We start from the raw sequence: 26,767 nt of genomic DNA, 5'->3' as shown, positions 1-26,767 counted from the left end.
GTCAATGTGCATGTGGTAATCACAGAAGATTGACGTGTATCAATAAAGTTACAAAATCAGAGGAATTTTGAGCATTAAGGCTGTCTGTGGCATAAAATTTAGTCTCAGTATATACATTTATGATAATGTGTGTTTCAGTATGTCATTTTTTTTTCACATGCTCTGCATTCCTCAGAAGTGACAGCGAGTGTCTTAGAGTTGAATCAATTCTATACATGTCCTCTTCTTGCCACTGAAGACTGAAATCCATTAATAGAATGGGGGCTGAATTAAACCTGGAAATTTGGGCTTAATTCTTTGTGCTTCGGAGTTCTCTTTTAATACTGTAAAATCAGTTCAACTTTTCACAAGACATCGCTTGTTATGTGTTGTTCATAATTAGGAGGCATGACTTAGTACAAGAGTGCCTGGGGCAGAGGGCATGCTTCTAGAAGAACTACACATGGTGTTTGTTCTTTCAGTCAATTGCATTTGCAGTCTGGCTTTAAAAACATGCTGAACTTTGTGGTACACTGGTGGTGAGCAACTCTTGCTGTGGAAAATAAATTACATGCTCATTGAATTGAATTGTATTATGAACACAAGTATGCATGTTCTTGCATTTCCTAACCTATAAGTTCTCATAACTAATTCTTTATTGCTTTATTGGTTAAAAGCTTAGTTTTAGCCATACAGTAAAGCAGTCCTAGGGAGTAATGCATAAGACAAGTGCCTTTTGGGAAAACTGGTTGATGGTTAACATGTTCTATGACTGGTCTACATAGAGGAGTACAGAGCCTTTGCCTGCTGGGTTTAACATGTATGTGGAGAAAATTTTGTTATTTTCCTGGCTTTGAAGGGGAGCACAAGCTCCTCTAGAGGGGAAAGGTCTTTGTTGAATCTTAGCTTTCCTTCTGTTTCATTCTGTTACACTATCTGTTTTTATTATCTCTGCTAGTTTGCTATTCACATTCCCAGACACATTCTTTCCTTTTGACTTCTATAGTTTTTGTCTTCATTTCTTAGCATTCTCATCAAATTCTTCACCATTATGAGTTAGTCAGGCTTCTAGGGATCTCCACTTTCATTTTTTTGACGGATTCTTAATTTGAGCAGATTTTTATATGGAGACCAAAGGACTTTACTAAAAAGAGCAGGTTTCCTCTTTGAAGTACATGAGGGTTGCACATAATGAAGACATTTCCCCCAAGAAATCTTAGAGTTCTAAGAAAGGCAAAACTTTGGTGTTGAGAAAAAAAGGTGGATTTTTTTAGCTGCAATTCCCACTTTCGTATTGTTCCCACACGCAAAAAAAAAAATACAATTTGCAGCATAAACCTGACACAGAAGGATTCCTTCTAACTGCTGATTTGGCTAAGCCATAGTTCCTCAGAAACATTTTTACTAATACATAGCTGTCTTAGTCCCAGGTATAATATAGTTAATTCCTAATTAAGAATCCTTGGATTTGTTTTTTAATTAGAAGTAAATTTTAATTAATTGAAGTTTACCTGTGACTCATAGAAGTTTTGGTTCATCACAGACTACCTCATTTCTTCATATATTAACTTTTTTCATAAGATTAGGTTTAAACAAAATTTTAAAATGTAACAGGTTCATGTACTTCAGCTTTGAATTTTAAAGTGCTTTACCTAGTAGTTTCTGGAACAGAAGGGTTTGTAGTGCCAGGGGAACGGAAGATGTAGAGTAGGTAGAAAGGAGTGTGTTTCTTCTTTTCCTGTAATTTGGCATTTCTGAACTGTTGTGCTTTACTAACATTTTGGCGTTAAGATATTTCTGCGTCAAAAAGTTTGGTTTAGAAATGCATATAGATACTTTTCTTACCATATTGCTTTCTGTCTGAAGTTTAATGTTTTACTGGCAAAGTCATTGGTCTTCACAAGTTTCTTGCACTTCAGCAAAATGTAGAGTGAGGAGTGGTTAATTATACCAGTGTGCACTGAAGAAAGCTTAAGTTTCCTGACATCTCAGTTGATTGATTTCTTTGGAAATGGGTATGAAGGCTGTGTATCTGCCATGTTTTTGTATTGTTTTTGTTGTTGGATTTTTTCCTATGAATTGTGAAAATTGCGGAACAGTTAAACATATTTCATATGTTCATAGTCTTGAATTGTACTAGATATGTCACTAATGGCTGAATGTTGATGTATAATGGATTTTATCATTCATTTAGGTCAAATACATATTTTCTGACAAAACGGGTACCCTGACATGCAATGTCATGCAATTTAAGAAGTGTACAGTAGCAGGAATTGCATATGGGTAGGTATTTTTATATATTTCTTCATCTGTGTCCCTCTGCCCATCCGTATGAACTCATGCATTAATACTGTAGTTAAAATAAACTTACACATGAAAATATCGACAACTCAGTTAGCTTTTTGTGACTATAAATGTTACTTTTAAGAGACAGCATCACTTCTGTCACAACATCTTTTTTTTTGCAAAGAGGAATATACCACAGGCTTTCTGCTGTAAGGCATGTAAAGCATGGTTTTCCCATCATATACTCTGTTTAATGTTGGTGCAAACAAAAGCCTAAAGGAGATTTGCAAAAAATTGGTTTGATATAGTTTATAAAGTCTCAATAGAAAGACCATATTTTTGCAATTATCATTGCAATCTAGGCACTAGCAAAATAGTTGCAAAGCAGGGTTTTTTGGTAATTTTGTTTTATTAACTACTTTTTTTAACACATGATCCAGTTTTTTAGCATTTGTGATTCTTTCTCCTCTCCCTGTTCTGTTTTTCCCTTGCTTCTTATGCAGCCATTGCCCTGAGCCTGAGGATTATAGTGTTCCTTCAGATGATTGGTAAGCTCTAAAAATCATTTAGCTTCTGCTGTTTCTTGAAGATTCAGGTTTAAAAATACTGAGCGATATATTTAGAGATGGAGCTAAATGTGAGATCGTTTACGGCTCAGAAGTTAATTCAGCATTGAATTCACACAGACTTACCATCTTGCACAAAGTTATGCCATCCAAATTCTGTGGCATTAGGTTGCAGACACTGGAACAGAATCTCTAAGTGGGTCCCTAAAATAGTGCAGTCATTATACTGACAGTCCTGGTGCAATTCAAAACTACTTATTGGAGAGAAAGTTTTGTCTTTTATTATGTATCTACTACTATGGTGACTTTGATCACACTTTTCTACTGGTAGTCAGTGATATGTTAGTAATAATCAATAATATGTTTAGGGAACAAAAAATCCATATTTGAGAGTGAAAAATACGTAATGTTATTGTTGCTATTTTACTTTCTCCAGATAGTTTTAGAATATTAGCACTATGTAGTTCTTAACTGGAACTGAGATTAAAACACCCAAATACACTTGGGACTAGCATTGATGTCTTAATGGGGATTTCAGGAAAGAAAAGTCCTGGCTTCCTTTCTGCTGTCATTTACATGAAGCCTTGTGCTTCTTCATCATACTTTCTTACACTAAATATTTGCAATACCATTCAAAGTAATCTCAGATGCATCAGAGAAAAAAATGTAATTTACAGTCTTTAAATCATCACTGTTTTATTTGTTGAAAATGACAACAAGACATTGTCACACAAAATTGGAATGTGTTGCCACCTTTTGTTGAAAACATTTGAAGAAAAAAAAATCTTTACTAAATTAGAATTAATAATTCTTTGTTTAGATAGAGAAAAAAACCAAAGCCAGAAAAATTCCTCCTGTAATACATAAAATGTAGTACACATGCATACCCCAAACTCTTACCTGACCTGAATATCATTTGATGTAGAAGGAAAATATTTCCTAAAGTTGCATAAGTTTGCAAGTAATTTCATTAAAACAATGCAGTGCTTACATGAAATTAAGCATGCTTGCTCATAAGCCATTAATGAAAAAGACTGGTTTTTAATAAATATTTATTCACATAAATATATTTATGAACACATCTGAAATGGATAAACTGATACCTAAAATATATTTAATATTTAAAAACAAAACAACCCAAACCTTATAGGCAAAAAAATATATTAGAAATACAAAGAAAATATGAACTTGAAATTTCTTGGTGTGTAAATCTATTGCAATTAATAAAATATCTTTATGCCAGTAACATTTCTAGCCCTAACACGACTAATATGCTAAATCCCAAATATTTTATAACTTTTTTTTTGTATTAGAAAGAATTGTTTTCCACTTCATTAAAACTTACACCTGCAAATATTTTTGTGTATTTTAGCACTGAGAATCTGTAAATTTTATATCAGAAAGCTTTAAGTAAACAAAGCTTAAAGCTTAGACTCTAAACAAATATGTGTCTGAAGGTGTTAATATTTGGCATTTCAAGATCTATTTGCTTTGCATTCAAAAAAGAAGTCTTGGTGAAGAAGAATGCTTCAAATTTTTCACTGTAATTAGAAAGTTAGAAAAAGTAGTCCGTGCATGGCAGAAGAGAGAACAGAGGAGGTTCTGCATTTTATAGTCCTCCATGGTAGTTACTGCAGGACTTAGTTCACTTTTGGTTTTCATAGAGAATCTTTAGTCTGCCTTTCATGTATATGGCTTATTCTTCAACTTAAATCACCAAATGTATTTATTCTTTTGTAAGATTATTTAATCCAAAGCAAAAGTAAATGAGAAAAAAAAGTAAATGAGAAAAAAATTCCTTCAACTGGATTAACTTTTCAGAACTGTTTTGTTTCACTCAAATTCAGTCATCTAGATTGTCTTAATACTTAGTTGTAGTATTAAGACTGTAGCTGTAGTCAACTGCAGTAACAAATTTTCCTAGAGGTGTCTACATATTTGAGCTCTCACATTCAGCCAGAATATTTGTGCAGTTTGGGAGATGTGAGTGTATGACTTTATTTCTCTAGAACCATCTCCTCCTTGCATCTCTTAAGTCCATATTTCACCACTGTTGTTGTGTCTTCTTTATCTTTCAATTTCATATGTTCCTTTTTGATCATAAGCAATAAAAAGCAAATTCTCTGCATGCAGACTTCTCTGATGTCTGAACTCATTTGTTTAGCTCTTTCAGATACCAGTTTCTAAATGTCTGCTTTTCTGCAGATGTTTAGACACTTATCACAAAACTGCTAATTTCTTGATGACCTGTGATCTCTTTGGGCATATATATTTTTTGTGTCTCTTCTATAATCTCATTCTAGAGATCAGAAGACAAGAAACCTGAGTTTTACACTGTGGATATATTTTTACTTCATCCTTCATTACCTGAATTCAGTAGAAAGACTTTGCTGGATTTAAGTGTATTTATATAAACCAAAGTTTCTTTAAATTAAATAAACTTTGGAAATGTGCGACAAGTACCTTTTCAATTCTTTTTCTTACAATATGTGGTTGCAGCCTTTATTGTAGCAGCTATAGCCCAAAACTTTTGGATGATTTATATATAAACAACAGTTTATATATCATGCTAAGAGTGATCTCTTTTTTACTCAATTATTTCTAGGCAAGGCCCACAAAATGGAGAAGAAAAAACATTTAGTGATGTATCATTACTGGAGAATCTTCAAAACAACCATGTAAGTTATATAGAAATAATTATCATTGTTTTGTGAGATAAAGCCATTGCTTCCAGTAATTGAAAAGATTATGTCCCTTGAGGGAAAACAAATAAATTGTATATTTGTACAAAATCAGCATGTGCTCATGAATACTTTTGTAATTGTTACTGATATATGTTAATTAGATCAAACCCTTATTTTCTCCCCTCCATTTTTGTTTTGATGATATGGTTCAGATGTTATGAGTTTGAAGTAGTCTTGTGTTCTTCTTTCATCATCTTCAGATGATGAAATGAAGAAGGCATTTTGGAGACTTATATCTGCCCCAAAGAGAAAATACATTTCTCAGGAAAATAACAAGTTATTTATTATCTGATTAAGAAACAGTACCATCATTACCACTTTCTGCTTTTTGTTTGTACAAGAGATTTTTTAACCTAGTCATAAACAACACCTACTTTAAACAATGTAACTGTTCTCTTTTTGAAGAGTTAAAGTAAATTGCTCTTTTCTTTTCTTAATTTTTGTCCTTGCAGGAGGCTAATTCCAGTTTAACTGGCAGACAGTGAAGCATGTTTTTCTTACCAATGGGGCAGTCTTTAATGGTAGACATCTGAGAAGCATTCTCAAGTGTATCTAAAGCAAAAGGGACTCTTATACTTACTTGCACATTTATATTTACAGTGCTAGTAATAGGGAGAGTGGCACAGTTGGAAAGAGGCATCAGCTATTACTGCTGTATTTGAAGTGTCCTTGGTGTGCAATTGTTGAATCTTCAAAGTTTTCTGGTAGATATGTAGTATTAAGTATATATAATATGAGCATGCTATAAAAATGTGTTTGTATGCATCTTAAAAATTCAGGTACACTTTCAATGTGAGGTTTCAGCAGTGTATTTTAAATGTATTCTGAAGTGCTTTGGAAAATAATTTGTAGTTCAACTTTCTGAATGCATCTTAGAGGATCTGGGGGTTGTCAGTGGAAGAGAGTAAGAAACTGCTCCCATTAGTGTTTCTGCACTACAGAATTAAATTAAGTTTTCAGAGATTATTGTATTTTATAGACTAATTGTAATGTTATTCCTAGTCTACTACAAATCTGAAATACTATAAGTATGCTACAAGAAACCCTCAGCTGAGGTGGCAGCTGCTTTGAGCTCACTTACAGGGAATGCTGGGGTTTCTTTTAAAGCAGTCAGTTCATTCATTTTGCAAATGTCAACTGTAATAGTAAGGTTCTTAGCTGTATTTGTCAAGTCCAATTACCTATTCTACTTACATATTTCTTTTCCCCTCTTTTGGCTAAATGATTTTAAACTGTTTCCACTTTTTGCACTTTGAAGTGCTTGATATATTCATCTTTAAAAGCAGTCTGATCTTGCAATATTTTCCATGTGATTTTTGTTTGCTACATCTTTCTAAAGGCTGTCAAAAAGTGTTGTCAAATACAGTACAAGACAATAGTAAGAGACTATTTTTTAGTAAAAATGGCAACATCCAAAGAGACTTCTGTGAATTCTTTCAATAAATCATTCATACTTACATTCCCTAAAAAGTAATTGTTTTAACTATTCCATGTTTCTGGTTATTTAATTTTGATTGTTATGATAGCAAATGCCACTAAATTCTATTTATATAACCAGTATATCTAAGTACAGCAGAAAGAAGTTATCCTGCATGCTGGAATTAGTTTACAGATAGTATATAAAGAAAAGAGGTGCCTTTCATTGAATGTTTGTGGGCTATTATTTGTCTGTATCTATTCTTATGTTTTGGTTGCTAATTGCTTAAATGATTAATCACACTGTGACCTATTTTCTTTCTTAGCCTACTGCACCTATAATATGTGAGTTCTTGACAATGATGGCAGTATGTCATACAGCAGTTCCAGAAAGAGAAGGTGATAAAATTATATATCAAGCAGCATCTCCAGGTGAGACTCAGATAACTCAGTGGACATATTCTATCAACTCAATAAGCAAATTTTACTCAGTTTATTGTTTTTAACGAATCTTCCAAAATTTAAAAAAGAAAAAAACCTATCTCTTAAAAAATAATTGGTATCAGCTAAAATCAGTTTTTTAAAAAAGGATTTAGACTTTTTAAATTTTCATTAGAAAATACATTTGAATGTTACATGGATTATGTAAGGGCAAAGTAACCATACAGCACTGCTAAGGTGTCAGATTGCCGTGGAGTTCTAAAGGAAGTGCTCAGAAGTAAATAAAAATCAAATCAAGACAAAATATTTATGTCCTTGCTTATTCTATAAGCCTATTCTATACTTGGTAGCCACCATAAAGATTTAAAACAGAGACTGTGTAATCAAAACAAAAATGTTTTTAGTAGGATAGAAGTTGTGATAAATTCTGTTAAGGATTGAGAAAATATTATTGTGCAAAAGGTCTGTTTCAAGCCTATTGTGGTTCATAGACAATTTTTGAATTCAGGAAATGATTAAGCAAGGCAGAATGATTAAAATATGCTAAGCTCTGCTGAGCTAATGTGTTACAATTTATGATGGGAAAAATTACCTCAAGTGCAGAGGTTCTTCCTTGGCTCCCCAGCTTCTAGGAGGCTACTTCTTTGAATCCTGTCCTGCAACAGCTGAAGGACAAGGGCAGAGGTAAATAAAGTTAATGTAAATAAAGTTAACTGGGTCATGACAGGGCATTCGAAACAAACTCCATGCTGACATCCTGAGACACTTGGAGACAGCTGATGACTGTTGGAGATGTGGTTGCTGGTTTCCTGAATGTAAACATTGAAGTTATCTGTTATTTACAGCAATGACTTAGCACTCTTCTCTTCCAAACCAGAACTTAAACAAAAAGCATTGTATATTGTCCAGTGACCCAAGGAAGATGCTAACCTAGGTGCTTTGAAGAGGGTGCTCTCATTACTGAGATGAGAGGTGTGCTCCTTTCAGGGCTTGTTTTCTCTGATCTGTTAACTCATTTCATCAGTTTTCACAGGAGAAAAAAAGAGTTCTTTCCAGCACCACGTTTAATCTTAAAATCCATAAAGGAAAAAGGAAGTGAAAAGTACAAAAGCCTCGACTGTGTTGATTAAATAATGATTAACAGTTTTCTGGCACATTTGTAAAATAACTATTGAACTTGCTGCAGATGAAGGAGCCTTGGTCAGAGCAGCCAGGAATCTTCATTTTGTTTTCACTGGAAGGACACCTGACTCAGTAATCATTGAATCTGTAAGTACTTTGGACTAACATTATAATTACTGTATTTGCTTATGCTTTAGTATAAATAATCTGAATAACTGCATTATGATACATTTTGGTTGGTTTTGGTTCTTTTTAAGATTTTTTTTTAATTCTTACCCTTCTGGTTTGTTTTTTTTATATTCTTCAGTTGGGACAGGAAGAGAGATATGAACTGCTAAATGTCCTGGAATTTACAAGGTAAATTTGTACTTCGTGGCGTTTTGTAAAAATACTTAGACACTTTTCTCATGGATAAAAATGCTTGCATTTTTTATATTTTTACAGGCAAAATATGCAGGTTGTGTAGCTTGTATCTGTGTAGTATGTAAACACACTATAGACAAAACAGAGTACATGATTACGATTAGACCTCCTAGTAAATGTAAAACATTTTTGGAGGTTTTTTCCTTGTTGTCTACATAGTGACTGATATTTTTCACTTTTGACTTTGGTCAAAGATTAAAAAACCTTTGGTTTCAAAACTTAAAAAAATATGTAGAAAATAATGTAGGAAAGTATTCAGACTTCTAAATGTATTTATGAAAGTCTTGGCACCGTATGACTTATTAAAAAGTAAGTGTGTTTATCATGACTGATAAAATAAATTTTCTGTTTGACCTTAAATACACTTGTATAATCATGGCTTGTTTAAATACTCTGGACTGAGACTCTTTATTTTCTGAGCAGCATCACTACAGTATTGACTAGTTCATTTACTTGGGATTTGAGTTTTTCACATCTTTTGCTTTCAGTAAAAATTTTGTGTTAAAGTTCTTGGAGTTACAAATGTCCCCATAAGAAATTCGGATGCAGTTTCAATTCTTATGTAGAGCTGTTTATATTGTATCTGTGTATGCTGCCTGTGTTCTAAATGTTTGTGTATGTCTCTTGCTTACTTTGGCACAGGATAAGGAAGAGATTTGCATGTAAAGGAAGTTCCTTTTTTTCTTAAAATGATTCCTCATAATTGTGCCTGTGGAAAGTGATTGTTGTTTTACTTCCTGTTGTATTATATTTCCCTTAAGCTTAGCTAAGAACAACAAAAAAAAAGGAGAAAAGATAAAACAATCCAATACATGAGAGACAGACTGCAGATGTATAAGTTGCGTGAAATCAGAGTAGTTGCCTATAATTATAGTAATAGCAATAATAGTATGAAACAATGAAAGATTCAGCAGAAATTAATTTTTATAGTTTTTAATGTATTTTAATGTACGTTTGCAATTAATGTTTTTTTATATATTGTAGAGAACATACATAAATTTTTTAGGCTTATGTCATTATATAATTTTTTTTTTTTTTGCAGGCATTGCTTGCATATTATTTTTTTGTAAGTTAGTGAATATGTAGTGCAAAGCGCATTGCTGTTAATTTGGCTTCTGTGAAAGTTCATACTGTGCTTCTGGAGTAGCAGTGAAGTATTGCTACTTTGTTTCTGATTTTGATCTTTGTCTTGATTTCATAGATCTGCCTATGTATAAAATTGTAATTGAAACAGTGATACTTTATGGAAGAATTGCTTTTAAATCTCAACCTTTAGGAGGTATAAGGTTTTTGGTGGATACTGAGCCCAGAATTTTGTTAAGTATTCTGTTTTTATAGATGTTTTTGTTCTTATTCTGCAATATTTAGCTGTGTTTGGAATTGACTTGTTAGAAGCACTAGAGGTCACCCGTGTTCCACAGCAAGAGAAATTTTGGCTCCACAACAGCATTGTTTGTATGGACAGGAGCATGTACCTTCAGAGCAGTAATCTGTTTTGAATACTGTCAAGAGTTTGCAGGTGTTCCAAGTTTTTCTCAGAAAAAATGCAAATTAATTCCTTGCTACTTTCTAGTACAGGCTAGATTAAGATTCTTCTGCGAGTACAACAACATCAGGATTTCATAGGACAGTCTTACAGAGAAGCATGTTACAGAAGTAAAACTTGTAGGAATACTTGGTAGACTTGTCACTTCTGGTATTCTCTTTTTTAACTGATTACACTTGTGCCTGTGAAGAGAGAAGTAAATTTATACAACACAGTAATTATACTTTGTTCATGGTGAGAAAGTAGTTGTCAGTCTAACTGGCAGGTGAGCATACTGAAGGTACTATGCTGATAATTCTTAAAATTAGCAAATAATGTCTTAATAATTTGTGCTGTGTTTACATAGCCTCCAGTAGATAGTCTGCTCAGATGCCATAACTTCTGTGGTACCTTTAGTTCTAGGAAGTGAGGGGTTGTTGAGATTCTCTGCTGTTCAGGCATCCCTGTACTGTTAGGTAAGGAATTGTGCAATGCTGTGCCTGTACTTGTATTCTGTCACCTTGTGCTATAACAAATGGAAAAACTGCAGCTCTCCCTTGGCAGCCCAAATCAACTCCTAGGATATGTGTCTGCAGGGCAGGGGTAGGCAAGTCACTGTCAGAGATCCAAAAGCATAGAAAGTCTTATGTTTGGTTTCATCCCTGTGCCAACTGCATGCACTGTGTTTTCATCTGGGCCAGTTGTGAAATTTAGTAAGATTTAGGGTGTGTGATTCCTGGTGTTATTAAGGATAAGCAATTTCCACTATCAGTGCAAATATTGCACATCAATCCTTGAATCAACATGTAATTTCTAGCAATGCTACTGAATGAGGTTTTGATTTGTATCTGCTTGTTTTCCTAGAGGAAAGAATTGCATTTTTAGCACCAGAATTAAGGTCACTGCCAAGTATTGAGTGCATATGTAGTAATAATATCTCAATATCTGGAGTATGTACTATTGGTTTATTTAATTACTGATTTTCATCTATATCCCTGGGGCATATCTCCACAGCCTAGCAGAAATCATCTGTGATAGTTACAGTTTAAAGCTTCTTGTCTGAATTCCTGTATTTTCGATTTACCATGCCAATGTATTTACCTGTAATTCAAACCTTGATTAGTCTCTCCTGTGTGATTGGTTTAATGAGTAATCCACATATTTTAGCTGTTCTGCGGGGCAGACAGAAGGCATCCTAGAGCATTTGAGGCCTTACCTCCTCTCAATCATTCAAAGAGCTCCAGAATATTCTGATTTTGTGACTGAAGACCTGATACTTCTAAAAGGAAAGAAATAATGAGTGCTGGCAGAGGAGGTACCAAAACCTCTATAGCGATGTTTGTTTTCTGTGGTTGTTTAATCTTAAGTCCAGGCAGATTGTAGAGTAACTGTACCTGTCAAGAGCTGCTTGGCAAATCTTGTGACTGAGGGAAGTATTTCTGTCTCTTTGAGATGCTTCTGTCTATTTATAGTCCCACTGCGACTCCTTGGGAATTGCCAGCTATTCTGCCTCTTTGTAACATCCCAAGGGGTTACCCAGCCTGCAGGTCCATAGAGATCACCACAGTGGGTTTGCAGCATTCCATAGCACATAAGAACATGGGGACTTTTTTCCTGATTTTTTTTTAAATTACAGGTTATTAAAAATTACTCTTAGCAAAGGAATGTATACAAGCACACCCTGAGGATTATTTTCTTGGGGCCGGCTCTTAGAGAGGTTCCATGTTCAGGGCTAGTAAGTAATTTGTGTGGGGCACAGACATACAGGAATGCAGGGCACCACCACATTCAGCAGTCAGTAGATGCTGCTAATTTCTGTATTTCACTTGGGATAGCCAGTAGATGATGGTGTGTTCTTTTCTCCCAGATCAGTTTTTATTTTCCCAGATTTTTGTCAATTCCTAATTTCTTATTATATTTTCTCCCTTTTCCAGACAAAAAGTTCTAGTTACAGTTTTGTGCATATTGATGGAATCTCATGATGTCTCAAATTTCTAGGCCTGCAGACATTTTCTCTGTTACTATTTCAGCAACCATCTTCTGTTCAGTATTTTTCCTGTTGTAACCAGGTCACCTTTATGGCTGCTCACATTGCTTCTACAGAGAGCAAACAGAACACAACAGTGGTCTCACAATGACAGTTATTTGTAGTAGTGCAATTTAGTGGCTTACTGTAGTTCACCAGGAAGAGGAAATAAAACTGTCACTGACATAAAAAGGTTCATAAAAAGTTAGAAGTCCTTGACATCTTGGTCATTAGCTTTATTGCAGTTTTACTAAAAAAGTTTATGTCAGTCAGGATTCAATATGTTTGTACAGCTAATGCTACAGAAAGTCATTGGTTATTCTTTGATACATCTTCAGTAGAATAATATGCAGCTCCATACAGGACTTCAAGATTTCAGTCTTCTGGTATTGCAAGACAAAACTGCTGAGTTTTTACTTGTCAAGGGTAAATATATCAAACTATTGTTTTATACACCCCCCTAATCTATTGTAATTTCTTCGCTATTTCTGAATTGAACATTCAGGCAACTGTAATGAATTCAAGTAGCAGAAGCTAGATAGTCTTGGCCGGAATCAATGTGGATCTGAGACTTGCTTTTATTTTAGGCATCTTAACTGTAGTTTAGATTATCCTAATTTCTCCAGTGTTGTCTAAGTAGATTCACAATTGGACACTGTCTAAAGCTTTTTGGAATTCTACTTATCTGAGGTTTAGAGGTGAAATGGAAAAGAAATTGCAGTAGTTAATGGCTTTGTCTGTGCTTTTGTGCAGTTTTCACAGTAACAATGTCATTTAATACTGCTATTCAGAAATTTTTACTTGAAGAAGAGTGCACACCCAGGTGAAATTAGAAAATGTTTTCCTGAAGATGCATTTCAGCCTGCTACTTCACCTATAATTATGAATTTATTTCCTTCACCTATGTCCACATTCCATTTACAGGATGTTTTCCATGGCAGTCTGAACTTCAGGAACCATTCATACAATAATGCTCTTTGATGATATATAAATGAGATCCCATTCCAACAGGAACCAAAATTGTTAAAGGACCATTTATTTCCATGTCTGTTTTACTGTGAACTGTTCTATGTGAAGTGTTTTGTTCCCTGAATAGTTTCTGTAGATTTATTTATAAGGTTGAAATTTGAAAGAGTTACGATATAAATACACATCTTGACAGGACATGATCTTGCACCTAAAGAATGCTTGTTGGCAAACCTCAAAGGGAAGAAGACAGAAAGCAGACCGTGACAGTCTTCTCCGTGTTTTCTTCCAATTTCTACCTCAGTTATGAGGACAAAAGGAAAAAACATAACTTCGATTTTATTAATAACTGAGAGCCAGAGAGTAGTTAAAATTATTCAAGCCCTTTTCCAGCTCTTAGCTTACTGAAATTTTGCGTGATAAATGAAACTCTGGGATAACAGTAATAGTATTGCTGTACAGTGTGTGAGTGACTCTGGCTGGCTGGGAGGGAAGAAAAAACTGAAACAGTCCATGACACCTCTTTTTTATATTGATGATAAGTGATTTGTGCTTTAAGGTGCTTTTTTGTCATACAGTATTTAGATTAAGGTGAAAATTCTTGTTATTTTGATGGGAAAAAAGCCTACAGAAGTATGCACAATTAGCATTCATTTGAATTGTTAGAAAGTAAAACTGTTTTCCATCCCAGTCAGCTGAGAACATAATTCAAAATAGATAGCATTGACTTTTTATACTTTGTGTAATATAAGATATATATTGATATTATTAGGTAAAATATTGGTAAATGCATATATTTATGAACCACCTTTTATAGAGGATTTATTTCTCTTTCAGCACTAGGAAGAGAATGTCAGTGATAGTTCGCACACCATCAGGGAAGTTAAGACTCTACTGCAAAGGAGCTGTGAGTTTTATTCTTTTTTCACTGTAACAGAGAATACATGCTACCAATACAAATACAAAAGCAAAAGATTGTTATAACTGCAGTTAAAACATTGAAAATATGGGGGAAGGAATGTTGATGTACCTCTTTCAATTTACATTGTTTTGCTATGTAGCTGTTCAATGTGATGAACTAGTTAATGTTGTTTTTTACTAACTGCCTATGAAGGTATGACAGACCTGTTCATCTTATTCTTTGTACTGGACTAATACCTTTATGTTTCCTAATAATTGCTTCCTTCTGTACTCCCAAGAAAATGGATGAACCTGTATTAATTACTTGCTGGAGTAGCTGAGCATGGATCACTAGATAGAGATAGTAATCTGGCATAACTGACTAGATGGGAATATTAACCAACCATTGATATTATGCAGAAGTAGATTTTCCCAAGAGCAGGACCTGTGAGAAGGTACCCTTATCATAATGCATATGGGAATGGCAGAGTTGCTCATTAGTCCTCAGTCTGTATGTCAAGTCAGGTTTGAGGGGGAAGGAGATGAAATACAGTTCCAGAATGGCTTAAGGAAAGGAAGTTTGTTGAATATAAATGTCCACTTTTTATCATTTCAAGTGAAGAAAAAAAACTTCTGTTAATATTCCGTGTTGGCTACAAAAAAATCTGAGAATGGCAGTTATGAAGTACTAATTTTATTTTGTGGGCATAATATTAAAAAAGGAGGACAACATTTTGGTACTTTTCAAAATAAGGGGAAATAACATCATAAATGTAGAAAAAAAAAATCTGCATTATAGTAGAATGTGTAAATTTAAAAAATCTTGAGGATTAAAAAGTCCTTTTCTAACTTATGAAATAAGGTTATGTCTTTTAATTTTTGATGCTATTTTTCAGCCATTTTTTGTACATTATTTGTATTGTCTACCCAAAATAGAAATCATGTTTCTATTAAAGTGTTCTGAGCTATATTTATTTGTTTTGTAGGACACTGTAATTTATGACCGTCTTGCAGAAAGTTCAAAATACAAAGAAATCACCTTGAAACATCTAGAGCAGTTTGCTACAGAAGGTGGGTGATATTATTCCACATAAAAACAAACATGAAATTCAATTACTGCTCAACCTTCCATTTCTTCAATTTTGTCTTGCTGTAGTGTTTTACTCATGTTAAGTTTGAAAAGTACATTTTAGCAACGTTTCCTTAAGAAAAGTGTTCCTCTTCCTAAGAAATTTCAGTAATAACTTCATGCTTAAAAAAAACCTAAAAAACAACCCACACACCCACAGAGTATACAGCAGAATCTTTTAACCAAAATATATTTTTCCAGAGAGCAAACACATAGCACATTGTTTCTGTGAAGATCTCATTTCCCATGGTTGCTTTCATGTTCCATACCCAGTGAATGCTGTAGGGATGGGCACATAGAGAGAAGCAGCCAAAGTAAAGATGGTTGGAAATTATTAGTGTAGTGCTTTTAAGGTAGCTTTTAGCTGTATTGTTTCTGTCACCAGTCCCAATAAGGGGGATTGCCAGCATCCATATGGTTTGTTTTGGTGTCTGCAGTTTTAATAATCGCTTTTACAAAACGGTTGCCAAAGGTGGGGAAGGTTTGTGAAGAAGAAATAGTGAGTAAAATTTAACAGACTTTGAAATTAAGATGGTTGATATAAGCAGCCAGTCAGTTATTTAATTGTAGTGGATTTCACAGTACAGATGCAAGGAGAAAAACAGACTATAGAAACATTTCTGCACAGCTCCTAGATGTGCAATGCCATACGCCATTAGTATCTCAGGAGTTGTACTGTGCAGTATCATAGTGTTACAATTTATCAATGAGTTGGTTGGGAGGAATTGGAAGCAGAATTGTAAGAGTTATCTGAACAGCAGAGTTTCTACCTCTTTATTATACACTGCTACTAGAACATTAAAATTATCTTTATTAAAATTAGCTTTATTAAATTTATCTTTAATGTGTCTTAAAAATAAGCTTCTAGTAGGAAGAAAACTAAAAAACGTTGCTTATGTTTTGTTAACTGATCTCTGGCCAAATATTCTTGTTATCATGAAAGGTCATTTTTTTGTCATGCATATGACTTCTCTAGTTTTTGTCTTCTGGTTTATCATGGAATTTTGAGTTTCAGCTAGTGTATTAAGCAACTTCAGTCTCTTGATTCTATCAGTGACAGCAGAAACAAGTCACAGATCTTTTTCTTTTGTTAGTTTTTCATATCAAGTCTCTACAGGAAGCATTTGGTTAGTCTTAAAGAATCTTAAAGTAATAAAGTTAGAATAAATTTTACAATAAAGTTGAGAGCAGAACTATACCCAAAAAAAATTTGACTGAGCCCAAAGCCTCAGATACAGGATTTTAGAAAGGCTTAACCAGAATTAGTCAAGAAAAAGTTACTTAGGTGTGAAGGTAGTTTGGGTCATAAGGTATATATTTGGTTGCAGAAGAGACAAAATGAGATCACTGTCTTTTGTCCTGTGTGAATTGATGTGAAGATTTCAACCCAGTTCTTAATTACTTTTCTCATTACATTGGTAGTACAACTCCTTAGCAGTCAGGTTGCACTAAATAAATTAACACAAAAAGTGAAAAATTACATTGGTCTTTAGAACCACTGTACATATGATAGAATTAAGAAGTTTGTTCAGATATTTTTTTGTATCCCTCTTTGCAACAGATTAAAAGATTTACTGTTCAGAAAGTGAATTTCTAACCTTTTAAAAAGCATAAAATTCAATCTTAAAAAAAAATCACATATCTCTGGAATTTATTAAAAAATTGGTATTTATTTTTACTTCAGATTTAAATTGCAGCCAGCTATGTTGCAAAGTTTCTCATGAATATCCTTTCATGTGGCAGGACAGTATGTCCTTGGCATTTGCTGCCTGCTCTTGGTGTGTTGTTCAAAAATGAAGTGGTTAGCATGGCTGGCATTTATATGTAAGCATTTATTAAGCTTGAGTGTTAATGCCTGCTCGGATAAATAGAAAAAAACCTCTGTAATTTTCCTGTGTTGCTCCAGTCTGTTAACAACCAAGCATAATGATATTTTGTTTTCCACATTTTATTTGGAAGATTCTTTTCTATCACAATGAAGAGAAGCATATTAAAAATTAAAAAAATATAATTAGGCAGTGTTTTAAAAAGAGAAAGCAAATACCTTGAAAAAACTATTTGCTGACATTCCATACACTTGGATTTCTTTTCTTCATTTTATTGTCTGCAGAAAATATGTTGAAAGCATTGTGCAAATAGTATCACTGTTAGTCAGACATAGATTCCTTTCCTCTCCTTCACCTATATTCATTGCTTTGGACCTTTTAAGCATATCTCTGCATTATTATGCGGAGAAAGACAATCGGTTGAGTTGTCAGCCTTGAGTTTATTCTTCTAAGTTTAGATGGTGAGACACTCTGTTCCTAATGCTGTTTAGTTGTCAGAATACCCACATTACACATGGTTTTTATCCTGAAGATACTAAATTACTCTTACATCTAAGACACATGTATTATTTCATGACCAACCTCGTATAATTTCAAAATTGCCACTGGTGCTGAGCTGTATGCTCCAGAAACCTGTGACCAAATAAAAGTCACATTTAACCATCCCTGGTTGTGGTGCTATTTGTCATCTAGAACAGAGTGGGCAAGTGACCAAAGGGTAACTGCATTAATCCTGCCTGCCCGCCTTCTAAATCTACAGACCTGGAAACTGTGGCTAGTATTTAAAGAGTTACATCAGTGTCATTCTCCAGAAATCTGGTAATATGTGAAAATGAGCTGTTAGAAAATTCACACCTAGCTACTTAAATTGAGTGTAAAATGTGTGCCATCAAAAACCAGATATTTCTAAACATTGTGCAGTCTCAAATTCTTGCTGTAATGCTTAATTCAGTTTTGTGCTGAAGGAAAAAATCTGTTAATAACATCAACCAGCTCAAAGGTTGGTAAGTAAAATTGCCAAATGGTACATAATGATTTTATTTTAAGAATTTGGAAAGCTGAAACAATCTGTGAGATGGGAAAGTTAAATGAGGGGATTCAAAGTTGGCTTCTAGATGATAAATTTAAAATGAGAATTCCCTAAGAATATTGAGGAGGGGTGAAGAGGGCAGTTGTAACATTGTGCTGATATATTTTAACTTTACTTCTTTCCAGATAGCAACATAGAAGCTAATAAAGCATTTTCTCAGAAATACAATTAAATTTTGCCCTTTTAATGTTTCAATGTACATACTTGTTCAGCAAATGTTGGGATTTCTTCATGTCTTTTTACAGTTTAAGTCAAATCTTACATACATTTTTTTTTTCCAGTGAAATACATCACCTGTATTACATTCAGCTTCTTTTAAACTGTTACTCTGTTGAATAAATTTCTATTTATAGTTCATTTTTACTTTATATATATCTTTAAAGTTCTTCAAGATGTGCAGCAGTAATTTGAAATCAGGCATAAGCATACATAAAATATAGAATAATTTCAGCTTTCAAAATGTACTCATTGCAGGTGTATCAGGGAAGGGACTAACAAATACTGAATCATTATCTGCTTTCTCTCTAGGCTTAAGAACTCTGTGTTTTGCTGTGGCTGAGATTTCAGAAAGTGATTATCAAGAATGGTTGGATGTCTATCACCGTGCTTCTACAGCTATACAAAACAGAGTACTCAAACTTGAGGAGAGCTATGAACTAATTGAAAAAGTATGTGCAGCTTTTTGGGGTTTGGGTTGGTTGGAGGGAGGATGGGGTGAGCAGAGGGATGAGCAGAAGAGTGGGTTGTAAATTATTGTCCTTATTTTCTATGCCATGAAAAGTAAATCACAAATATTAAGGAATAATGCTTAGATAGAAAAAACAAAATCTAGCAATATACTGAAAGTTGTGTCAGGTAGTCCCTGCAGTTTAAATAATCAAAATGAAGGAAAGAATTAATCTGACAAAGTTTTTGCAGCGAGTAGCTACCTTGCTGGAAAGTGTTGATTATGGGTTGAACTGCTGGAAAGCTTTTTTCAGAGTTCTTCCAGAGTGTAAAAAACTGTAATAACAGATAAACAACATCTGCTTCATTATATAATGATCTTGGAACAATGGAGTAGTCAAGATTGGAAGGGACTTCAGGAGGTCATCTAGACACAAATCCCTGCTCAAAGCTCAAACTAAACCTAGTTTGGGTTGCCCAACACTTTGATGAAGTTCTGAGTATCCACAAGGAGGAAGTTTTCCCAGCTGCAGCAGGTAATTTTTTTAAATGCTCAACTTAGTCTTTTTTCCTTCTTCTGAATTAAAAATTTTATTGCTGCAGACTGTGACTGATGCCTCTTGCTCTTTCACTCTGCGGTATACATTTTGGAGAAGCATGGCTGCTCTGCAAGCTTCAGTTAGCAGAAGGAATCCCTCCCTTAATCTTCTTTTATTCCCTTGTTGAAGTCGTCCTAATACTTCAGGTGCTCTGAATATAGTGTGCTCTGGGCCCTAAGCTATTTTTGTGTGCCTCTGTTGGACTTGTTCCACTTTGTCAGCCTCCGATTTACTGAAGGCCTGTAGAGCAAGCTTGCACCCAGACACAGTGTCACAAGAGCAGAGCCTTAAGTTTCTGGCAACACTAATTCTGGAGTAGCCAAGCATGAGGTTAAGACTTCCTCAACAAAAAAAGGTCCCGTGACTATTAAATGTATAAGAAAAAGGAGTGCATGAGACCAAGACTGCTTGAAATTTTGCTACTTAAATTTTGGGGGGTTTATTTTGTTGGGTTTTTTTTCCTATAAAATATAAGTAAGTATAAAATTCTTACTTAAAATTAATCAAGTATAAAATTCTTACTTAAAATTCAGAGCCTCACAAATCTGTGGTGTTTAATTCATGAAAAAGAAAGGTGAGGGTATATAGCTTCAGTCACTAATAAACATTGTTGAGCAGTTTATTTGGATGCGACAAAGCAGTCTTGAAACTATGTTGCTTTTTAATGCCATGACAACCCTGCTACCTTTACAAATTTGTGTATAAGTGCAGAAGTACTTCCTCAGGATGTAGCATGCAGGCCATGCTGCTACCAGGATTGCACGCTATTAGATGTATAATGATGTCTTTAACATTTAGCTAGTTTTAAAGGTATGGAAATAGGAAATATAAAAAGGGCTGTATTCACAAAAACTGTGTAGTTTGCTCCATAGGAAGCTAAAATAAAGAATAAAATGCTAGGATAAATTAACAGGTGTTTTGGATTTTTTACAAAGTGAAGAGAAATCATTAAAAGAGAGAAAGCATGGTAATAGCACTCCTGAAGCCTTGAAATCAGAGAAGTACTCCTCAGGAAAAGGTAGCTGTTGTTGAACAAGATACTGAATTACTGAGTGGATAATTAGTTGAAGTTTGAGTGGTCACACTGTGCAGTTTTGTCGAGCCACACAGATACCCAAGTTAAAGCTCATGGAATAAAGTAGAAGTTCTTTATTTGTTGATACCAAATCTGATTAAAGGGTTTAGAGTGCATTAATCTTGTTATAAATACAGAGAGTTAAATAGAATAAATGGAACATTGACACTGAATTTAAACAAAAAAAAAAAACTGTATGTATGAATTTTTTTTTTTCACAGAATCTTCAGCTGCTCGGAGCCACAGCAATTGAAGATAAACTACAAGACAAAGTGCCTGAAACCATAGAGACACTCATGAAAGCAGACATAAAAATCTGGATACTTACTGGGGACAAACAAGAGACTGCCATTAATATTGGTATTATATTTGTATTTATTTTGTGTCTTTGTTATAGGTTTAAAAATAATAGCAGTAGATGCTTTTTCTTTCAAAATTGAAGGTTGTCATGTAAAAAATAATATGTCACTCCAGAATTTGAATGTGAACTTATTTTTTAGTCAGTGGTAGGGGGAGGATAAGGAATGATGGATTTTGCCTCTGTTAAAATACTAAGAGCAAGAAAAAGTTATATTAGAGAGGAGGCAAAAAAATAGGAAATAGTACTTTTTTATAGCATACAAAATGAATTTAAAAGAATATACTGACTTTTGACACTGAGAGAGAATAATAACATTCTCTAAATATTATTATATTACGAGAATGTAGTTAGTTTTCTTTCTCTATTTTTCCTTCTTTCCAAGAAAAGTAAACTAAAGTACTGTAACATTTAACAAATGTTTATTTTTATTATTTCCTTTTATTATGAAGAATGGTAAAAAATACTGATTTCAATAATGATAAATCTGTATCTTTAAACAGTTATACATGAAAACTGTTTTTAACATTTAATATTCTTTACATGTGACCACTTACAGCACTTACTGCTGTAGTGTAGATACATGTCCAAAATAAAGCCTTACTTTAGTCATATCTATGCTTTTTATTGGATGTTATTATTTCTAATCTTAAAGAACTCTTCATATGCACATGATACAATTGATCTAAGGTTATTTTCATTAGTACCTTCAGGTTTAAGGCAATACCCATAATACCAATATTTCCACTATATTACGAATGGTGATATATATTTTTGACTGGGCAGCCTACATCATTAGCACAGAAAATACATCCTATTTAATGCATCAAAGAATAAAAGAAAGAATGAAAAGGTGTACGTATGCAAGTTTTGAATGAAATGCACGTTGCATTCTAAAAATTTACATGGCTTAGGGAGATCAGTTTGTTGTTTTCTGTAACTCTCTTGAAAGAACCTCTGAATAAGGCAGAGCAGCTGGAAATTGCAGCAAGGGAAATTCTAACCGTTCTGACTTAGTACCCGTATTTACTTTCATAAAATGCAGTAGAATAGTTTTTTATGATTTATGTCAACTAGGGAAATCTTATTTTTAATTCTGTCTGTAGGTCTCTTACAGGAAAAAAAATGCCTTGTTATGTAATAATGGATTTTGTGAAACTGATTTTTAAAAAGAAAATCTTTTCTAACAGGTCATTCTTGTAAACTTTTGAGAAAGAACATGGGACTAATTGTTATAAATGAAGGCTCTCTTGATGTAAGTAAAATCTTTAAAGTTCTCAGTTAATTAAACATTCTTTTATTGCTTAAAATATCCAGACATTATGGTGAAAGTCGTGTAAAAAATAATTTGGAGTGTATATTTATCTGGACAAACATAGAAAATTCTGCCTAAAGCATGGTTTGGGGGGAGGTTGTTTATGTTTGTTTTGAGGGATGGCTTTCTTAATATTAGTGTTCCATGCTTGGAAGACTATATGAACTTTGTGACAGAATGTTACTGAATAACTGGAAAATAGTCTACACCTTCTGAAATCACAGTGCAGCTACTACACACAGGAACTTCACAACCATGAGCAAACAAATTCCTTGTAGTAGACTTCATCCATGCAGGCTCAAAGCCAGGAGCTTCACATTATACTAGCATTACAGATTAACCACTTCTAATGTGATGATTCAAAAGTTCAATAAATATCTATCAAGCAATACATTTTTATAGTAAATTTATATAAATATAGTATCAGAATAAAAGGTAGTAGCTGCAATGATAGCTGCAGTGTCCTCCCTATTCCAAACTGGAGTGTCTATAGTTTCTATAGAAATTGAGAGATCCTTTCCTTATATACCTATAATACAGGGTACATGGAGATGCAAAATATGTTATGCAAACTGGTCACTTGAAAATCTGGTCTTGGTGATAGCATATATAATGGCTTTTTCAGCAGCAGGTGAACGTAGTCTGAGAGGCAGTTCAAAAAATAAGAGTAAACTAGCTCTATGCAAATATTTTAACAAGAGACTGAAGTTTTCTGTCTGCCTCACGTGATGGTGTGCATTCTACTGTTTGATGAATGTATATCTTGTGTCCTACGCTTTGCTTGCTAGTGTGGTTGGAATGACAAGTCAGTCTCTATTTCTAGTGTGACTCATTACCTTGAGTAAATTACCTTGTAAGTTCTAATAGAGGAGTGGATCAGGTCTCAGGAAATTAAGAGAGGGACAGATAGCTGTGATTGCAGAATGCTGAGTCAGTGCAGTTGCAAACGTGGATCAATTCCTCTTTCCTTTCTGCATACCAGTAACAGTTGGCAAGAGACTGTAATACTTAGCTGGAATATTGTCTGATAAGGAAATCACATGGAATGGTACTTTGGCTTTTGAGTAGCATAGGTCCACCTCTTGTTCTGGGACTCTGAGCACCCATGAGGGTAGCTGGACACCCCAATTTCCTCTTCGTGAGAGGAACTGAGCAGCCAGGAAAGGCTGGAGAACATGGTCTCAGTTTTGTGGCACTTGTGTATTTTGGATCTTTGATAAGAGTTGCTCTGTGGCAGTCCTCTCCTCCTTGTTTCTAAAGTGAAGCCTCTTGCTTTATAAAGATGTTGATAGGTTCACTGGCATTAGGGAGGTTGGATTTTCTTGGTCTTCATACTCTTGGGAAAAACACTGAAACCTTGCACTGAGAACAGTGACATTAAGTGAATGCTTCTTCCCCTTGCTGTTAAAATAGTAGTATTTGTCCATTGCATACCAGTGGCTTTTCCTAAAACACAGCTTGCTCAAATCTAATCCCTTTATGGACATACGGAGTCCCCTGTCTCTAAGACATTTTAAAAAAAAGGTGTAGCAAAACAAATACCTCATCAGTTTGATCATTGTTACAGCTTAAGCACGCAAGACAGAGGAAGTTAGAATACATTATATTTGTTCAGACTGTATCCCTGCTCTGTCAATTGAGCTTACAAAGAATATGCTAAAATAAAAGATCCTCTTTTATTTGAACAAATACCCTTATTCTTGAAATTTTAAGAAAAATATCTCAACCCCACCCACCTCTGCAGTCCCCAACAAACATTAGCTGGTATAGAACTGAAAGTATTTTGGTATCTCAACTCTTTAGAACATTATTTGTTTTGGACCTCTAGTCCCGTGAACATGTTAGCTTATCTTCACAAGCAAAATGTGGGGTTTGTTAGTCAGTTCTTATAGTTGTTTACAAAAGCACTGGATTTTGTTTGCCTTCATATTGACCTAATGGACTGCTAAATTTCACTATAGTACTGTTAATCATAGACAGACGTCCTAACATAGCCTTATTCTTTTATTTGTGAATTTAAACTGCAACTAGAAAATAGTTTGATTGCCATTCAGTTTTATTGAAAAATATTCCATTGAAATATGCAAAGTATTTAATAAGGGACACTTTTATGCTGCATTTAATCTGCGGCATGTGATTTCAGCACAGGGACTATGCCCACAAAGGAATTTTAAATACAACAGTTTCACAATTTGAGTTTTGTTTTGTCTTGGGGTAGGAGTTTTTTTGTTTTAAAATGTAGTATTCTTGGAGCTACTTGATGCCATGTCTGCTTCGGATAAAAAATTAGGGTCAGTTTAAACAAAAGAGTTCACCACTAAACAGTATCCCCAAGTGCCACATCCACAAGCATTTTAAGTACTTCTGTGCATGGTGACGCCACCATTTCCCTGGGCAGCCTGTTCCAATGTCTGAGCACCTTTTCAGTAAATAAGTTTTTCTTATATCTAATCTAAACCTCCTTGGCAAAACTTGAGACTATATCCTCTTGTCTGTCACTGGTTACATGAAAGAAGAGACTGACCCCTCATCTCACTACAGTCTCCTTTTATTCAGCTGTAGAGAGCAGTAAGGTCCTCCCTGAGCCTTCTCTTCTCCAGGCTACACAATCCAAGCTCCTTTCTTCTGCTCCAGACCCTTTCCCAGCTCCGTTGCCATTCTCTGGACATGGACTGACATCTCAATGTCTTTCTTGTCATAAGGGGCCCAGAACTGAACACAGGACTTGAGGTGTGGCCTCACCAGTGCTGAGTAGAGGGGGGCAATCGCTGCCCTGGTCCTTCTGGCCACACTATTGCTGTCACAGGCCAGGATGCCACTGGCCTTCATGGCCACCTGGGCACACACTGGCTCCTGTTCAGCTGGCTGTCAAACACCTAGAGATGCTGGTTTTACAGTTCATATCCAGTAAACAATGCACCCATCTGAGTCACCACAAGCCAGTTTCTCCAGGAGAATGGCTTGAGAGAAAGCCTCAAAGGCTTTCCTGATGTGCAGATAAACTGCAGCCTTTTTCTCGTCCACTATTCCACAGCCTTTTCCTCATCCACTATTCATGTCACCTTGTCATAGAAGGAGATCAAGTTGATCACGCAGGATCTGCCTTCCCTAAACTCATGCTGGCTGGGCCTGATCCCCTGGTTGACCAACACGAGCCTTATGATGACACTCAAGATGATCTGTTCCATGACCTTCCCTGGCTGCTAGCCCTGTAGTTCTCCCAGATCCTCCTTCTGGTCCTTCTTGTAGGTGAACATCGCATTGGCAAACCTCCGGCTGTGTGGCACCTCCAAGGTTAACCAGGACTAATGAAAAATGTTGGATGTTGGAAAAGCCTCTTGAGCTATTCCACCAGCTCCCTCAGCACCCTCAGGTGGATTCCACTGGGGTCTATACACTTACATATCTAAGTGGCAAAGACCATTTACTCCTGGATTATGGGGATTTCATTAAACAGAAGAAACAGCAGATGGGAGGAATATGACTATTCATGTGTTGTTTAAACCTTGTTAGAAATTAAATAGTCCTCACAGATGAGAAAAATTGATACTTCCTTTATGTTGCAATATTTCTTAATTAGAGAAGATGCTCTGGAAAATAGTTACTGAAACTGTTGTCATTTTAAAGATTTTTTAACATGTAATTTTAAACAGTGTAACTTCATTTCTGTCACAGTTTCTAGTGGGCGAGAGCCAGGAAACAAGTGCAGAATTCCCCAAAAGCCTAATCATTTTAGATTAATCAATGAATCTTTAGAATGCCAGTAGAAGCAAAATATTAAAAAAAAAATTAATAACAATATGTGGAAATGGGAGGAGTAAGTTGAGTTGAAAAGGCAAAGCAGTATCTGTAATTTCATTTCAGAGGGTTTTGAGATTTTTAATTAGTTCAGTGTTTTATTTTTAGGTGGCTACACTAAATTTTGTTTATGTATGCCTGACATCACTGAAGTAGCACAATTATTTGGTTGGTAAACTTGTAAAAAAATATGGGAACATGTTGTCTTAGGATGTCACTAGCTTCCGAAGTAAATATTTTACAAGCAGAAGAGAGACGTTTTTTCATCTTCCTTTCTCCTCTAAAATACTTTCTACTTCTGGGCTTTGAAGCAGGAAACTGAAGAAGATTATGTTGTACAGCTCTGTAAAGGTATTTTAAAAAGAAAGAAGGGCAACAAGCAATATTTTCTGTCCTTCATGACACTCTGTGGTAGAGCTGCACTGTAGCTAACTAGATATCAGTGACCTTCCCAAAGCAGGCTGCTCTGTGAATAAATACACATGAATGTATTGTCTACTGAATGTAATCTGAAGTT

General features: G+C 34.7%; 1 protein-coding gene across 8 annotated transcripts in view; it reads left to right on the top strand.

Annotated features, from left to right (window-relative positions):
- ATP8A1 (ATPase phospholipid transporting 8A1) overlaps window positions 1-26,767 on the top strand; it is a 105,238-nt gene that overhangs the window by 32,972 nt on the left and 45,499 nt on the right. For 5 of the 8 annotated variants that reach the window (XM_002186543.7, XM_030270990.4, XM_072928122.1 and 2 more), the window contains 11 exons: window positions 2,174-2,262; window positions 2,769-2,813; window positions 5,437-5,509; window positions 7,318-7,423; window positions 8,619-8,701; window positions 8,862-8,911; window positions 14,332-14,401; window positions 15,381-15,465; window positions 18,968-19,107; window positions 21,001-21,139; window positions 22,328-22,392. In XM_002186543.7, the coding sequence (XP_002186579.1) occupies window positions 2,174-2,262; window positions 2,769-2,813; window positions 5,437-5,509; window positions 7,318-7,423; window positions 8,619-8,701; window positions 8,862-8,911; window positions 14,332-14,401; window positions 15,381-15,465; window positions 18,968-19,107; window positions 21,001-21,139; window positions 22,328-22,392 (945 nt within the window). The remainder of the gene's footprint in view (window positions 1-2,173; window positions 2,263-2,768; window positions 2,814-5,436; window positions 5,510-7,317; window positions 7,424-8,618; window positions 8,702-8,861; window positions 8,912-14,331; window positions 14,402-15,380; window positions 15,466-18,967; window positions 19,108-21,000; window positions 21,140-22,327; window positions 22,393-26,767) is intronic. The other 3 variants (XM_002186576.7, XM_072928120.1, XM_072928124.1) reach the window with 1 other exon arrangement.

Source organism: Taeniopygia guttata, chromosome 4 (genome assembly GCF_048771995.1).
Source record: "Taeniopygia guttata chromosome 4, bTaeGut7.mat, whole genome shotgun sequence".
Lineage (NCBI taxonomy): Eukaryota > Metazoa > Chordata > Aves > Passeriformes > Estrildidae > Taeniopygia > Taeniopygia guttata.
The sequence above is the reverse complement of the archived record's forward strand: the minus strand, read 5'-3'. Positions and strand labels throughout refer to the sequence as shown.